The sequence below is a fragment of the Saccoglossus kowalevskii genome, chromosome 20 (genome assembly GCF_978046115.1).
Source record: "Saccoglossus kowalevskii chromosome 20, keSacKowa6.1, whole genome shotgun sequence".
Taxonomy (NCBI): domain Eukaryota; kingdom Metazoa; phylum Hemichordata; class Enteropneusta; family Harrimaniidae; genus Saccoglossus; species Saccoglossus kowalevskii.
The window spans coordinates 11,106,569-11,125,721 of NC_140660.1; the positions used below are offsets into that span (position 1 = coordinate 11,106,569).

The window sequence follows — 19,153 nt, forward strand, 5'->3', positions numbered from 1 at the left end:
TTTAATGGAATCAACACATTATGTTTCACAATTTAGAAGAGTTTGAAACATTCTCGAAATACAAATGCTGCAGACTAAAAACAAACACAAATACATTATTGTTGCAATTTAATTGTTTTGTAAAACGTTGAAGGAAACGCATTCAAAACGTTAAGCCAGATTTATGTTCACGAATCTCATAATTTTATTCACTCCAAAAACATTCTCCTTCAAAAACTCGATCACGTAATAAATTGACGTATTGTTGTAATTTATTATTCGTACCATCAACTTCTAAAACATTTACAATTACAGTAATGAGCGAACAAATAAAGCTTCAAAACGATCATCAAAGTTACGACGTGACATAACTTACTTGGCCATGTTATACACCAGTTATAGCAATAATTCCTCAACAAATTTTACTTCTTTTTTTTTTTTTTGATATGAAATGTAAGTAAAATACGACTTATTTTTATCGGGAGCGATTATTTTTGATCACTTGATCGCTTCGGTAAAAAAAAAAACAGACCCGCCATGATGTTTGTGAAACATTAGCATGTGTCCTTTGACCCGATGGGTCAAGAATTCCATTAACCAATCAAAATGCCGCATGGTAATGCCGGTAGAACCCGAAGTTTTCCGAATGGTAGTAATCATAAAAATTACATTGCGGAAGTAAAGCGATGTCGTAGCACGATGTGTTGGCATCGATTTCAATTGAAAACTGCATGACAGCTTTCGAAAGAGGTGATTTGCAATTTTTAAAAGGTAAATTAGGTCTTGAAAGAAGAGTTTTTACATGATTCGCAATGATAACAGTTCAAATGGATTTTACCAAATCACGCAATAAACACGTTGTTTTTTTCTTGAGTAGCATGAACTGATCATGAACTCCGATTTGACCATGTTATATCGAGGTGGAATTGATTTTGAAATAATTTTAGCTTTCAATCTAAAGACTGTGTCTATCGCAGAAAGTATTTACTTACAAACAAAGAGGTGCTAATTCCACAAATTTGACTAGCCGCTACGTATCGTGCGACTAGGTCTATTGTTTATAAATTATAATCCACGACTGGCAGGATGAGTGTCGGTCGGTACGTAATTATACCAACAATCAGACAATAGTCCTCGTCGGAAGCATTTCCGCGGTGGTCACTAATTTTGAGTGACCGGCGTGGCGAACAAAGCTTTTTCACATCTGATATTGGCATGTCAAATATGAAATCAAGCGCCGAGGTGGGAACACATAGCGCCGAGGTCCCAAGTGAAGCGCCGAGATTCACAGGTATAGCGCCGCGGACCTCGGCACTAAAAAGCCCTGGGGAGAACCCTGATATATATATGTCAAACCTTTTCACCAACAGACTTTCTCGTCCAAATGTTTCAGCTCATTTTTTTATAGTCTTCAATATTTCTGTCGGCGCTAAATAGAAATATTGAAAACTATGCCAATCTTCCAATTGTCGCTACAAAATAATGTGGCTATATTTTGCTCCAAAAAGAAAGTGCAGATTATAAACGGGACTATTTTGTGAATTTGTAATGAAAAAGAGGGAGCTGGTGGTGAAAAGTTTAGATAACATTTTGGGCGACCACCATGTTTAGAATTACTGTGCACGCACCCAGCATAATGTAATTATAACAATCCAATGTAATACTAACATTACGTGAAGCGTAACAAATGTACCAATATGGCTAGTAAAACACCTATCCTACTGAATCCTCGTGAACTATAACAACAAAATATTGTGAAATAAAATAGATACGGTACCACTTTCTTTCTAAAAACATGTGTGTGTTGTTGTTGTTGTTGTTGTTGTTGTTGTTGTTGTTGTTGTTGTTGTTGTCGTTATATGTTCTTAGTTATGTTTGTCGCACAAGTAGTGAATGTGTACTATCACGCTATAAAATACTATGACAGAATAACCTGGCTTCACTCTGTCGTGATACGGTGTGTGTTCTGGAGTGGCTGTGGCGTATGCATACGTTTATGGTACGGAAGATAAAACTTGGAGCACAAATGCGTGACAGATGACAAAAGCACTACAACGATCTTATTGTTACTTTTGGTAAAACGAAGATGTTTCGTCTAAGAGCGTTAAATGTAGGAGTATTGCAGGATACATACACACCACTAGATCTACAGCCCCGGGGCCCGCCCAAAAATAAACGAAACCAAATATGTGAGCAAAGGGCTCGGAACAATGAAATTTTAACATAATTGCTGCGACTAAAATATTTTGAAGCAGTAGATTGATGGTTCTGTCGTAGAATATGTCGTTCTATGTCATCGTCTTTCATACAGATATCAGTAAGCTCTGTGCCATATTCATAGCAGGCATTAACAGTTCGCAAGTTCGCAAACCGCGGTTGGATGAGCTGAAGATAACCAAATCATTGGCATACATCGGATTTTAAAACCCCATCCATGCAACATATGCCTATCAAATCCACATTAGTGGGCTTTCCGCATATAACTCTACGATAGTACATTTGTTCATTGTGAAACTTTACTCAAAATGAGGCACAAGATATAAGGCAGCACATACACATTTCCACCTCGGGCGCGACATATGTCACCAGCCCAGATGACACTACAAAATGCGTACGCAAGCCTGATACGTGAGTTGTGTGTCTGCCTATTGTTCACGACATTTTTTAAGCTTCGTGTCATGTGACCCCAAACTGCCAGTATGGTTTTTTTGACCAGTAAATTGTATAATAGTACAATAATAGATTTAAAGCGGGAGTCGTCACCTGCGCATGCGTCAGACGGCCATAGCGTGTCATTGTTTACAAACAAGCGTCCACCCATGAGCCTTTGCGTTTTTAGCGTGTGTTGTTATCGTCGTTTGGGACTCAATTTCCGCGCGTGCGCATGTGACGACCCTCCCGCTTTAACACCTTGACCATCATCCCCACCGCGTGTGGCGGTGTAAGTTGTCAACGCTTGACACCTGTCCACGCATCATGTGGGTTACATTCCACTCAGCTTCGTAACAAAATGATGACATCGGTACAAATTTTTGACTATATTTACTGTTTCTTGACACATGCGGCCACTGTTAGGTTTTGATATGCTACTATGTTAGAAGAAGGATAACCTAGATTTCCAATCATAATCCACAGCAAATGAAGTCGCATGAGTAACTAAAAAACGCGCAGCTAAGGGGACGCCCGTTCGACTACATCATATGTGCAAGGAATTAATATATGCCGCAGAAACCGTATTATGGTTGGTATCGCCCTCTGGTGACAACATTTATTTATTGTATTTTCATACAGTCTGACTTTTATGACAATATCTTGGGTGCACCGCAGTTATGGAAGCAGGGGTTAGTGATATTGAGAATGGTGACAGCCGAACAAAACAAGACAAAAGAAGTTTTGAAGAGTTCAGCATTGAGTCCGAGTCTGGCGAAAAATGCGACGGGCCAATCACCAAAACACAAGAGAAAATCGTGGAAATTTTAGAGCAGTTTGCATCATCAACGACTGCACATGGGATCAATCGAGTGTCGTCAACAGAAAGACCGTTTCGCAAAGTCATGTGGTGCATGATAGTATTGGTTGCATTCAGCACGTTCACAATACATGCCAGCGCACTGATCATTAAATATTTAGATTTTGACGTCACCTATAAACTGAAGGTCATGAAGGAGAGCACTGTTGAGTTTCCATCAGTGACGATGTGTAATATGAACAAAATGAGAAAATCAGCAATTATCAATACAAAATATCACGACATAGCTAAATTTGATGACTACCTTCAAATTATCTATAAAGGTAACACTGTAACCTCGTTATAACGAACACGTCGAAGACAGCCATTTAGTTCGTTATATTGAAGCGTTCGTTTTACTGAATAACCAATTCATTGCTCGTATTGACACCCGGGATTGACACCTATTCATATGTAAAACAATAAAGTCATTGCAGTTGCGTTGTTTCATTTGATCCTACCATCGTTACACGTTACGAATACATTAAAAAAAGTTACACAATTTTGTGCATGTAATTCCAAATATATGTAGTTAAATTAATTTATATATTCAGATTATTTTATGAGCCAATCATCTTTTGAATTCGTACAATTTCTATGTCATTTATTTGTATATTGCTCTGGGAAATAACTGCAGTGATTTGTTTTGTTTTACGACTTGATTTTGTTTAGCACTTTGTGGAATGGATAGCAATACAGTATTCATTATTGGCTAATATATATTGCAACATTAGGGAAAATGCAATAGACGATGAACAGTAATGTAGTCGTTAGTTGCAGAGAACGAATTAACATTTTTTTATATCAGAAATCAAGTTGAACAAGCAATTTTTATGAACACGAATCACAGTAATTATTTGTTGCAGGGTTTCTATATGTGTCTAGTATATCATTTTACTCGACTAACTGTTCTATTAATAGGGCCTTGTTATGAAAATGATATACCATGTCACGACGAAAAGGACTACTGCATTAAGCCCTACATGTTGTGCAATGGCGTAAGGGACTGTCCAAATTCAGAAGACGAGAAAAACTGCCGTACGTACATTTTGAACAATCTCTTATAGTTTAAGAAACAACCTAATGCCTTAGTGGGATATATTGCTTAATTTGTGACATAAATGCATGGGACACAGACAGCAAAATCAGCTTTGGTGGTGGTGGTCAATTTCTACATAATACCAAGTTCATTTTATATTTCATGGAACTAATTTCAAAACAGCAAAAAACATGTACAAGTGTGATACAGTAGCCAAAACTTTCTACTTGCAATCGTGGTTGAGTAGAATGGCCCTGGAACTAGTATACAGTGATTATAGATACCTATATTAGTGGTTCAAATTCACAACCACATTTCGGCGTAGATTAATGTATCCTCGGGGGCGGACATCCGGGCATTTTCACCGCCTGGCAACCGGCGGCGGTGAAAACAAAGGCCCAAAACTCGCAGAAAACGGTACTTTGGGATGATTGTTGAGACTCTTCTGACCAGTGCAACAAGATTAGCCCTACGTGTGTAACATATATAAATTTGGTTGTTCGCGATTACTTCAAAGTTGAGTTTGTGTTGTTTTCTCGAATTTTCACCGGCTCGACCGGCGTTCCACAGCAGCGCGCACAAAGCCCATAGAAATACATGGTACAGCGGTGCTCGTCTTAGCAACGTGGAACTTCTGTGACGTAGCTCCGCCCCCGAGGATTCGTGTAAAAGAACATTTTACTCCTTGGTTGGTGTCGTACTAACACAGTTTAGATAAAAACACTATGATAAAGACTTTTCGTTTTCAACATTCTGAAATTCATTCGTTTTTTGGGAGAAAACAATGAATTTGACAAGAGAATTCAGTAATTCAAATTAAGAATAATTCAAAACGGAATGTATTCCCTATGCATCCATAACTAATTTTCATAATTGCCGATTACATAAGAATATCACAGAAAAAGATAAATGCTTTATATTTGTGCCTGTTATTTGTCTTGAATTATGACTGAAAGAAGCTGAATGAAATTACAAACTATGTAGTGTGTTCAACAACTCTTGTATGAACAATAACTTTAATAAATATGATTTAATTTGTCCTCTGCATAAAAAAAATGACATAATGTCGAAAACGGAAAGTTTTAATCGCAGTGTTATAATAACACTTTTTTTCTCTTTCAGGTGAATGTACAAATAGTGAATTTGAATGTGCTGATGGCGTGTGTATACCCTTAGACCGTACGTGTGATCACAAGTTTGATTGCTTAGACGACAGTGACGAAGTTGGTTGTCCTATAGGTACGTGCGACACTTCGCCATTTATCTGAATATTTCGTAGAAACTTGCAAGTTCCCAATTATGAATCAACTATGACATATTGGCGAGTTCTATTCAATTCTGTATACACTATAACACCAACAAAACTGGGTTTGTTACGAATAAAATGTCATTACACTAATAATGTATCATCGTACAAATATAATGAATAACGCCCACCTGACACTATTTCAAGATGTAATTTTCAGCAAATACTTCCATTTTATTGAAATGAGTACGGTGGCTTGTTGGGGCCATTCACTGTTTTTTTTTAATTTCTCACATTCTCCGCGGTGAGAATATTTCCACCGAGGTGTAAATTAAAGTGAAATTGTCGGAAATTCGAAATGAAGCCGAAAAATACAGGTGGAAATGTGAGAAATTCGAAAAAACAGTGAATGGCCCTAACAAGCCATCGCAATTATGAGGTTATCACTAGAACACGAAGAGTACGAAGACAGTACGGTGTCTGGACCAACGCATGGATCAACGCAACATGTAGCATGGTGATTATGATCGCCGTGATGCTTTCGTCCAAACTTTGTGGTATTCTCGTGGTAATATTATTTCCGTGATCAGTTTCATTTTCCGCCACGTGCAATGTCACATCTTCGTTAAATTTAAACAATATAACAATTGAATTCATGAAAGGGCATGATGTATCATTGGGAGGAAAAGGTGTACAATAATAAGATAATTACGGTATCCTCGTAATAACCTCATATTATTTTATTAACAGTAAAACGTACTTTAATGATGGTACAAATGCTATTTTCCACCATGTTAGGGGGTCTACCCGATGTTCATATATATATATATATATATATATATATATATATATATATATATATATATATATATATATATATATATATATATATATATATATATATATATATATATATATATATATATATATATATATATATATATATATATATATATATACACCAATCCACCACTATGTTTTCTCACACCAATGACGTCATTTTTGTAATACAAATACATAACCAATACACTCACATCTTCATAGTGACTCATTGATGTGTTTTCTCAGTAAATTGCACAGCAGATGAGTGGAGATGCAACAGCTTGGACTGCATTCCAGTGACGTCATATTGTAATGGTATTAGGGACTGTTATGATTCCAGTGATGAACCAGCTGGTATTGATTGCATGGATCCTTTATGTAAGTATGTTTTTTTTATTTGAACTTGACTTCACATAATTCGTTTGCAAAAATATGCATAATTAGCCAGATCTTGAACCTAGCTAATTTATGCAGATCATGGTATTTGTATTTTGGTCAATTTCTTTATTTTTTGGTGGTATTCTAATTATCTATACTATCAACAATTACAAGCGATTATCACAATAAATCGAATTATAATGACACGCGGAAGCATGCATCTATGCCAAAATACCAATGATATTACTGAGATTAACTACTAGTATGTAAAGAGAGAACACATTTAAAGCGCAGTAGTCGTCGCGCTGCGCATGTGCGAGATATATGGGTCCCATATAAACAAAGATGGCTACTTTGACTGTTGCACAGATCAACGAATACGGACTGAGACGTTTCCATGCTTTAATTAGGTAATTTTCATATGATTGAAAGTATCGAAAGAGTTACCGGTGGTAATCATATCAAATCGCGCCCAGGTCAAACCTCATACTTGTGATTTCCATTTGAAGAGCGCATTGGATTGTGGGAAAATGTTTATCAACACAAATGTCGAACATGCGCAGCGCGACGACTACCGCGCTTTAACATTATTGATTCATTACGGAATTATTGTTCATAGTGTTAGAGGACGCCATGCATGTACTCAGTTTCATATATTGTTTCTTTCAATTGCAATGAAATTGTGGTTGGTTTTTGAAAACGTGAATTATTCAGAGATAGAACACCAACGTTGCCTTTTTGTAGTAGAATTTGTTTTCAATTTGAGATGTCCATGATGTCCATGCAACAGTTCTTATATGTATTATCTTATGAAGCATCCGATCGCGTTGACAGCAAAACAGTACAAAACATTGTTGTCTTAGTTTAGACTAACTATTGTTTACCAGACTGCCTTCAAATGATTACTGAAAGAAATAGATACTTATTTACCACGATGTTAAATTCAAGCGGTAACCAAATAAATACTACTATTTGTACGTTTATGAGTATGAGGGGTGAAAAAAGACAATTTCAACAGATTATTCGACGGATGGGAAGCAGCATACAGATAGAGTTGGTACTTCGCAATGTGGACAGACAGACAGACAGACAGACAGACAGACAGACAGACAGACAGACAGACAGACAGACAGACAGACAGACAGACAGACAGACAGACAGACAGACAGACAGACAGACAGACAGACAGACAGACAGACAGACAGACAGACAGACAGACAGACAGACAGACAGGAATTTAATTTGATATTAATTATATTAATAATTGCTGATACAGCTTTTTAGATCTTTCAAATTGTTCGATCAAAAACATGTTTCTGTTTTTATTTCTCAGTCTGTCCAGGTGAATACAAATGTGAAGCTGATGCATTAGCAAATACTCTACCTAAATGTATACCACTCAATCACAAATGCGACAAATTTATTGATTGTAGTGGTGGAGACGATGAAGAAAACTGCGATTATGGTAAGAAACAGTATTACTTGCGTGGGATTCGACAAACGCGAAAGTATTTTGGGGGATATTTTCATGCTTAATAATGTACTGTACACATTCGATGACATTGAGAGATCTCGCAGTTGAAAGGAAACGGAACGGCAAGTTATTCACATATTCGGCAACGTAATAAATTTCTTATGATTAGCTGAACTGCACTGCTTGAATGTTTCCTTGCCACAATTATAATAGTTTCCTAGCTCGACTATTTTGTTTGTGCCAATTTGCTGTCATCATACTTTGAATCTTTTTTTAGAATACATTAATTATTATTACTTTCAGAGGCATTTCATGATGTTGACGTATTCACTGATTCAAAATGGTATGAACAATTTTTGGACCTAACAAATGATCGTGAACTTGTCAACAACTTCAAACAGATTTATTACGCCAATGTGTCGACTGATATGATCCCGAACGTAGAACCACTGTCCACAAGACACGCTGTTTTGGCGACTACGTCCAATCCAGCACTTGATATTCGGGATATACTCAGTGTCTCAGCTGACGAAATTTCTATATACGGACATCAGAAAGACGATATGATACTGACATGTCAATATCAAAAACACAAATGTAAAATGGGGTAATGTAATATTTATAATTGAATAATTATTCTTGATGAATAATAAATCAACAAATAATGATGAGATATTTGTTGATAAACTTGAACATATATAATTTAAATATTATATAATGAACGCAGTAAACTTTGAACTTCTGTAGAATACTTTATTTTCGCTTGGAATTAATTTCGGTATTTACGTTGGAAGAGTGAATCAGTGAAAATAAAATCTAGCGAATATACACTTTTCCCTATATATTACATCAAATTCGTCAAAAAATCAATGAAAATAAATTCCATACAAAACACTCAAAAATTATTTTCAGTAAAAATAAAGTAGTTTACAGTATATGTTTCCCATAAATTGTTTTAATATATCGATATTTACAGCAGCCAATTACTGTGTTTGTTCACTCATGACATATCAGATGTATGTATCATGCTTACATTATGCAGATTTATGCATCATGCATAAATTATGAAGATTTATGCATCATGCATAAATTATGCAGATTTATGCATCATGCATAAATTATGCAGATTTATGCATCATGCAAAAATTATGCAGATTTATGCACCATGCATAAATTATGCAGATTTATGCAGCATGCATAGACTATGCAGATTTATGCATCATGCGTAAATTATGAAGATTTATGCATCATGCATAAATTATGAAGATTTATCCATCATGCATAAATTATGAAGATTTATGCATTATGCGTAAATTATGAAGATTTATGCATCATGCATAAATTATGAAGATATATCCATCATGCATAAATTATGAAGATTTATGCATTATGCGTAAATTATGCATTTGTTGTTCAGTCAATTACACTATAACTATTAGTAACTTATCTAGAATTACATTATACTTGTAAAACATACAGGAGAAAGACAAGTTCACTTCACTGTAATAAGTGACATATATTCTATACCACGAGTATTTTTACCAGTCTCACACAAATGTTCTTTTTGTTATGTGTGCTATTGTTTTATATATATATTTACAGGGATATTACAGAATTTCAAGATGATAAATATGGAAATTGTTTCACCTTTAATCCATCCACAGTAGAAAGACAATTGTATAATGCTTCTAAAACTGGTAGACGATATGGTAATATATACTCCAGTGATCTTAAAGCGAGGGTCGTCACCTGCGCACGATAAGAACACACGCTAAAAACGCAAAGACGCTTGTTTGTAAACAATGACACGCTATGGCCATCTGACGCATGCGCAGGTGACGACTCCCCCGTTTTAAAGAGGGCGGCCATTTGAAAACTTGTGCCATCGGAGGGTCGCGCTCATATTGCAGCGCCCCCTTTCATTGCGTGCCATGTTTCAACCCTCCTCTTTAGTTATATATCCCTTATTTTACTTGTAATACAACAAAACAGAACCTATACATTCCTCACATAGCTATCCATAAAATAAGTTTAAAGGGCGGTAGTCGTCGCGCTGCGCATGTTATCATCTGACGTCACTCGTTTGTAGAGCTGGTTGATAATCGTGTTACCGTGGACTAGTACTACTATCTACGAATAGAAGTGAATTATACTGTCGTGGTGCCACGAGAATTAACTAGCTCTGTGAATAAGTGATATCAGGTTACCTGATTCAGATTACAAATCATAAGGTAATTTATGCTAATTAGGTATGAATTTGATATTAGCTTAACTACTTCACAAAGAACTTGCAGTCGTCTGTATTATGAGTTAATGTCGTGCCATGCAAGTAATTACTGTTAGCCAGTTTGAAATTCCCGTGTCACGGCGATAAAATAGTATAGTTGCACGATTAGTTTGCTTCTACATACTGTTTTGAGTACACACAGAACGGTGACGTGTATCGTGAGTATCTGCATGTTTAGTGAGAGTCGGTACTGTAAATGATACGCACAATAGTCATATGATAAATATCTGCATATCTCCACATGTGTTTGTTGTCAGAAGCACCAAGTACAGACTCAGTTACGCTAATTATTTTCACAAAGTTTTATAGCCCAATAGACATGCAAAAATGAAATTATAATATTGTGCAATTTATAGTTGATGGAGTTCCCCTGTTAAAATATCGTCTATGATTTGTGATGCAATACAATGACTTGAAGTAATTAAGTGATATTTTAAATTGCCAAATATAAGTTATGACATACGAACTGACAGAATGCAGTTTACGAAAATGGAATTTTATTATCTATGCACTAAAAATATTAAATATATTCGCTGACATTCTGAAACCCGTTAACCGACGCGTAACGGAGATTTGTCTGTTTCCATACTGCCTGAGTGCATGCATTGCGGTATTCTCGTAATATTCTTATTAACATACATCTTTTTCTTGCTTCTAATAATGATTTGCGCTACGCAGACGTTTGTGTATTTCCGTCACGCGCGATTTTGCGTCAGATGTAAGCAAAAGCATGATCGAATGTGACGTAATTTTCCAAATAAAGAAGACGTAGAGAGATTTAATGCGAGATAACACCTCACAGTTACAATAAAACATGTTGCGCTGCGCAAACGTTTGCGTTTAGTGACGGAATTCTATTTCCGCCACGCGCTATTCTGCGTCAGGTGTAAACAAAAGCATGATCGAATGTGACGTAATTTTCCAAATAAAGAAGACGTAGAGAGATTTAATGCGAGATAACACCTCACAGTTACAATAAAACATGTTGCGCTGCGCAAACGTTTGCGTTTAGTGACGGAATTCTATTTCCGCCACGCGCTATTCTGCGTCAGGTGTAAACAAAAGCATGATCGAATGTGACGTAATTTTCCAAATAAAGAAGACGTAGAGAGATTTAATGCGAGATAACACCTCACAGTTACAATAAAACATGTTGCGCTGCGCAAACGTTTGCGTTTAGTGACGGAATTCTATTTCCGCCACGCGCTATTCTGCGTCAGGTGTAAACAAAAGCATGATCGAATGTGACGTAATTTTCCAAATAAAGAAGACGTAGAGAGATTTAATGCGAGATAACACCTCACAGTTACAATAAAACATGTTGCGCTGCGCAAACGTTTGCGTTTAGTGACGGAATTCTATTTCCGCCACGCGCTATTCTGCGTCAGGTGTAAACAAAAGCATGATCGAATGTGACGTAATTTTCCAAATAAAGAAGACGTAGAGAGATTTAATGCGAGATAACACCTCACAGTTACAATAAAACATGTTGCGCTGCGCAAACGTTTGCGTTTAGTGACGGAATTCTATTTCCGCCACGCGCTATTCTGCGTCAGGTGTAAACAAAAGCATGATCGAATGTGACGTAATTTTCCAAATAAAGAAGACGTAGAGAGATTTAATGCGAGATAACACCTCACAGTTACAATAAAACATGTTGCGCTGCGCAAACGTTTGCGTTTAGTGACGGAATTCTATTTCCGCCACGCGCTATTCTGCGTCAGGTGTAAACAAAAGCATGTTCGAATGTGACGTAATTTTCCAAATAAGGGAGCCATTCGAACACGTCGAACACGACTTACAGAGATTTATAGACGAATAATGAGATTAATATTATTTATACATGTACCTTCAATCAGGATTAACACTGATCCTATTTGTGGAACAGTCTGAATATTTAGCATTATTTTCTGAAGAAGTCGGATTTGTGTTATCTATACATAATCCACACATCCAGTCCTTTCCTGAAGACGATTCCGTTAGCATCATCACTGGGTATGGCACATCGATTGGGATTTCAATGGTAAGATATTAGACAAATCATGTTTTTCCCTTTGTAAATTCCTTATCATTTGATTGGTCAATACGTTCTATCTCGTAAAATATGCTTACTTTATGTGGACAATGCTATAATTTTTTTTTCTCAATAGAGTGAAACTAAAAAATTAGAACAACCCTGGGACAATTGTACAAGGGACAGCAGAACGCCGTACGACCATTACTCATACTCACTCCTGGTATGTTATTAAGTACTATCTGACACTATTGTAACACACACATGATTGCCGAGATGAAGATATCGCGCGTGTTTGTTATCAAATAATCGGTCTGGGTTTTATACATATCCAGGATTCTGAGGCCAAAACTGAATGGCGATCCGCCACGAGTAATGGATCTCGGCCGACTGTGTTACAAAACGTAATTTCGGGGGGTGGTTGCTGGTGAAGAGCTTCAAAAATAAGTGTGACGTAACACAGCAGTAATCATTCAATATCCACCAATGTTTTTCCACCAACATCGTGATCGCACACAAAGGTGTTTCTTCAGTAATACATTACCCCATGATATTCATAATTGTAATTGCTATTGTATTCGTATTGTATTCGTGTCGCCGTATTCAGATCGTATTCGTGTCGCCGTTTTGAATAACTGCAACATTTTTAAACGTTCACTTTCATCATTAATTGTTGCATATTCGTATCATTTCTGTATTAAATACCACATGGTGATGTTAATACACGTCCCCTGTTTTCATACCTGGAGAGTGAGACAAAGCATCACAAAACATTAGTTGTACTCGTTATTTGTATTTGCTATTGTAAGTGTATCTAAAGCGGGGGAGTCGTCACCTGCGCATGCGTCAGGTGGCCATAGTGTGTCATTGTTTACAAACAGGCGTCTACCAACGAGCCTTTGCGTTTTAGCGTGTGTTGTTATCGTCGCTTGGGATTCAATTCCAGTGCGTGTGCAGGTGACGACCCTCCCGCTTTAAATCACAAATAATGTTGAACAAATTTCTCCATATAAAAATGTTAGTAAATACATAGTGTTACATATTAGTCGTATTATTTATGATGTACATGATAAACAGTAGTTATATTGTGAGGTTATTACGAGGATACCTCAAAGTATACACGAAGACAGTACAGGGGGAGTATCGACCGACGCAGCGGAGGTCGATGCGACGGCATACTGTCTGAGTATGAGGTTATTACGAGGATACCTCAAAGTATACACGAAGACAGTACAGGGGGAGTATCGACCGACGCACAGCGGAGGTCGATGCGACGGCATACTGTCTGAGTGCACACTTTATGGTATCCTCGTAATAACCTTATTATTATTATACATCTTTTCCTTCCAAATCCAAAAAGTTTAGAACAGAATCGGCGAACTTCTTTGTGTGGAGTCCGGTGAAACCATGGTGGCAGCCATGTTTGTCTTTATTATAAGAGGACGCTTACGCGCGTAATCATTCCATATTTGGAATTCGCATTACCTCATATGGTAGGATGTAAAATACCGCAAAATTCCGGCACGATGTAACTTATGGCGTTACGGTGACAGATGTATAATAATATATATTATTTCTCTGAAAACGATGACTGATTGAATATCAATGTAGTGTCGATTACATGTACAGTTTCCATCGACTCGGACTGCCGTGCAAATCTCTCTCCAGAAAATGTCCACTGCTTTGATACAAGATATATGTACTTTAAATAAAGGATTTATTTTTGTTTTTGTTTGTCACAACAGGCATGTGAGATAGAGTGTTTACAGATGGTGCTACGAGACAAGTGTGGTTGTGTTGATGTACTGTCAATTAGTGGGTATACAAAGTGTAGCATTCTGAACAAAACACAAGGCAAGTGAATATTCAATGAATGAAAATTAAATCAACTGTCGATTGAAAGTTAATTTCACCATTTAAGTGTGAATTTAATATTGGTTTACCTAATGATTATAATCGCTAGTATTATCACGGGGGGGGGTAATTCTTCTCCTCTGGGTTCTCCACACGTGTCAGGGGGGGGGGAATCTCGTTTCGTCTCTATATCTCGTCCCCTTGAGGTACGGGATCAGGAAAGTCACTTAAGCTTTACACTCAAATAAGACGCACACAACGAAATACGTTTCAACTCTCGTCTTAGTCGGACTGTCGAGCACTCTATAAGACACAGCGCCCTGGCGAAAAATCCCCAAGACTATCGCAAGGCTGACCCAAGACTAGCCCAAGACTGGTCAAGGGTCGCCCAAGTCTCTCCAGGACTGCCTCTGTTCTGCTGTACTCCCCAAGACCAACTCAAACTCTCTTTATTCATTTTCAAAACTCTAACCAATTACAAAGCAGTAAAAAGACTCTAGGGCGTAACCTTCAATCATAAAGCCAATCACACTAAGTACTGAATACGTCATATCTTTGATTAATCGTTCACTACATTAATAACTATGAATACCAACTGTCAGAATCTTAGTCTGAATAGCGACGGTTATCTGTAATTAGTTCCAAATCACTGAGCCAAGTTCCGTCCAAAACTTCAAATAGGTCTAAACGATGACAGACATAACACAGCAATTCGCTAATAATCAGCTAATTAAGTCGGTCAACAGATACGCGAAAACTAATTCATGACAGTATATCCCATTAATATTGCTAGTAATATATATTTAAAGGGATGTAGTCGTCGCGCCACGCATGCGCGAGATATGTGGGTGTCATATAAACAAAAATGGCGATGGCGAGTACAAATCATACGTTACCAAGTTTTAATTAGGTACTTTTTTAGGTGTTTGGAAGGTATCGAAGTCACTGGCAGTCATTAGTGCAAGTCACGCTCAGGTCAAACCTCATACTTGTGATTTCCCATTAGAAGAGCACATTGGATTGTGGGAAAATCAATGTTTATCAATACATGTGTTGCACATGCGCAGCGCGACGACCACCGCCCTCTAAATGTCTTTGGTTGTATTTATGCTAGATCTGTGCCACCAAATGGTAAACTACTTACATCAGAATGGCAAATTAGGATGCGAGTGTCGCGAGCCTTGCAGGTATGGATACTTGATTATGTTTGACTGTCTCAATAAAACGATTGCAGCTAACCCGTATTTCAAATACATTGAAGGCTGCTGACAATGGTTGTTCAATTTTACAGTATTATTCATCCGCCATCGTCGATGCTTCGGAAACATGTCGTGATCAGTCAGTGATCTGACTGGCGAACGGTTGTACCATGAACGACATGATTTGTATTCATCCGCGGATAACTCTGAAGTTGGGTTTACTTCATTGTATTTTACTTAATGCCCTTCCGATGTTGTGTGCCATCGAATAAACGCTTCAATGAGACAACTGACAAATCAGTTATGTTATCAGTAAGATAGGGGGCACGTAACGGGACTAGTGAGTAAAATTAATGCAAATAGTTTAGTCACTATTTCATATAAACAGTAACACTGCGATAAAGACATTCCGTTTTCGACGTTTTGAAATTCTTTCGTTTTTATGCAGAAAAATAAGTAATCATACTTGTGATCACACGTACGGTCTAATGGTATACATACGCCGTCAGCACATTTGTTTTTACATTCACCTTAAAGAGAAAAAGGTGTTGTTATAACACTGCGATTAAAACATTGTGGAATTCTTTCGTTTTTATGCAGAAAAATACAGTATTTTTACCAAGTAAAATTACATTTATTAAAGTTCATACGTGAGTTGTTAAACATACTACATAGTTTGTAATTTCATTCAGGTTCATTCAGTCACAATTCAAGACAAATAAAAGACAAAAATATAGAAAATATAGCAAATTATCTTTTTTGTGTAATCGGTAATTATGAGTGCACATGGAATACATTTCGTTATGAATTATTCCTAATATAAATTTATCTTGTCAAAATCAGTTTCCATGATTGTTTCTCCCAAAAAACGAAAGAATTTCACAATGTCGTAATGTTCAGTCCTCCCATTCCTAGGTGTAATTGAGCCCATTCCTGTGGCATTGGACTGATGTTAATTTATTGTAATTTCACTTTTAGTCGATATAGCTACAGGATGACTACGTCACAGGCAGTTTGGCCATCCAAGAATTACACTGTAAGTAATTGAACCAGTTACTTGAACAGAAACACAAATAAATATATGACATTTTGAAAAATTAATATCACGTGCACTAAATTTGTAATCAAAATATGTGTGGCATGTATGAGTACCGGTAAATGTGGTGCGACTCAAATGTGGGGGCGCTATTACTACCATCCACCTTCTCTCTGTCTGAAGAGCATGAGATTCGTCTGTGCTCGACTCATTTCACTTTCACTATTTTCACCAAAAAATAGGTTCTGGATTTCACATTTTTTAAGGGGGAGCATGCCCCCGGACGCCTTAGTTTCGTGCCGCCGCCTCTGTTTAAATCTTGTGTTAATCCCTGAATAATTTGTTTAACTTGTCTATAATTTCGCCAGGAACGTCTGTTACATCAGCTGTACGCAATGAATAGTAAAACCCGGTCCATTAATACTACTTCCGGTATCAGGTACAGTACAATTGCTGTTCTTGCATTCATGAACAAAATCGCGGATGTCGCATAATTTACAATTATCGTTAAAGATTACAATTCAACAAATTACAATGATAATAATATAAGATAAAACATCTTGAATAAAACCTTGCATTACAAGATTACACAGTCATCGAGATTCCATCGCCAATGGTACAGGTAGCGTTAGTTCGGGTAACTAAAGAGATACATCAACTAAACTTGAATAGAACATTTTCCGTACACTGCGAGAATCACGCGTTATGCGTGAAATCGAACGTAAAAACAGGACAAACAAAGGTCATAGCGTCGTAGTGGCGTCAAACATCGCGTGGGATTCGACAAACGCGAAAGTATTTGAGGGGCATTTCCATGCTTAATAATGTGCTGTCCACATTTGATGATGGGCAATTTCGATTAAGTGGGGGTATTCGAAAGCAATATTCCTCTGTCGAAGATCGGCCGGTCGGTGTGAGCTACGAAATAAGTAGCCCTGAGTACAGTCCTGTAGGTTGGCCTCCTTCCGTTGATCATTCGGCCCCCACAATGTGGGGGCCGAATGATCAACGGAAGGAGGCCAACCTACAGGACTGTACTCAGGGCTACGAAATAAGGAAATTCGAGTTCAAAATCAAATCGTTCGATTTTTGCGGCAGACGTTCGACGCGCGTCTTTCATGCATCTCGCGAGATCTCGCAATTGTACGGAAAATCACCTATTATCCGCTCATATGTAAATTGAAAAAAAAATATCTAATCCAAACAAGTGAATATTTTTTTTTTTTTTTTTAAACAATATTTTTATTTCGTTTTAATAATGGACATACAACACAAAATATTACAAGTGATTATAATCACAAACTCATCAAGGAAATGAAGCAGATACTCTTCATTCCAATTATGCCAGTCATTGACAGTCGATTTTTTTTTTCAAACCTGAGTTTTGTAAATCCACATACATGTATATTTAAAAAAAAGGAATATAGCTGCTGCATTAGATTCGTAACTAATTAGTATTATCTAAATATTTGCATGTATAAATCCGTGGTCAGTTGAATGTCATGCTAAGAATTATTCCTACGCGTTTAAAAGAATGTTTTCTATTATTCTAAAGTGATATTTTTTGTATAATTTTCAATAGGGAAAACATTGCACTAGTTAACGTCTATTTTGATAGTCTACATATCGAAACTGTTTCTCAAGAAGAGGCATATGGTGTAAGTATAAATAATATTAGTTATAATTAACTAACGTCTTATCTACTAATTTAGTGCGCAGTAAATTAAAACTGATCAGTCGGTATAACTGCACTGAGAGCATACGTAGTGGTATCTAAAAATAGACAAACTCCTACAAAATTACCATATATAACTGCAATTCCTGTGTAATTATTCAATGTCTATCGTTTCAGATAATTGATCTGTTTGCTGACATTGGTGGCGCTCTAGGGCTATGGATTGGAATATCGGCAGTGACACTGTTTGAAGTCATAGAACTCGTCATTAACATCTTCTCAATTTCCTTCACTTGTCACCGAAAGGTGGGACAGTTATTGTGAAAATTAAATCGTTTCAATAACGACATATTTCCGGTCAATTGATAATGACACATTTCGTGTGTTGTATTTCCTTGTTTTATTTTTGGAGAATAAGCACACGTTTAGTAAATGATTAAGTGGTTATATGTTGTTAAAGTATTTATTAGATTTAAAACTCGGTGTTGTCATGACAACATTGAAAGTCAATAACGGATGTGAGTCTGAGCTACACACTCAGGCACTGCACAGTATACAGCGAATGTCTTAAGGCTTGTTGTATTTTTAATAATATTAATTTATTCATAGTGCACTACACACCTCAATGTATTCCTGATACTA

General features: G+C 36.9%; 1 protein-coding gene across 1 annotated transcript; it reads left to right on the forward strand.

Annotated features, from left to right (window-relative positions):
- The first annotated feature begins 3,308 nt into the window (after positions 1–3,308).
- LOC144346051 (degenerin mec-10-like) lies at positions 3,309–18,835 on the forward strand. The gene is made up of 12 exons (XM_085494371.1): positions 3,309–3,771; positions 4,409–4,525; positions 5,649–5,765; positions 6,841–6,972; positions 8,306–8,437; positions 8,750–9,053; positions 10,049–10,155; positions 12,593–12,756; positions 12,884–12,970; positions 14,493–14,566; positions 18,419–18,494; positions 18,689–18,835. The coding sequence occupies exons 1-12, from the start codon at positions 3,309–3,311 to the stop codon at positions 18,833–18,835; spliced, it is 1,920 nt and encodes a 639-aa protein (XP_085350497.1).
- Positions 18,836–19,153: the final 318 nt, after the last annotated feature.

Coding starts and splice junctions, on each gene's coding strand:
- LOC144346051 (XM_085494371.1), top strand. CDS start 3,309: ATGGAAGCAGGGGTTAGTGATATTGAGAATGGTGACAGCCGAACAAAA. Junction 12,757..12,883: donor CATCGATTGGGATTTCAATG/GTAAGATATTAG, acceptor TTTTCTCAATAG/AGTGAAACTAAAAAATTAGA. Junction 12,971..14,492: donor ATTACTCATACTCACTCCTG/GTATGTTATTAA, acceptor TTGTCACAACAG/GCATGTGAGATAGAGTGTTT.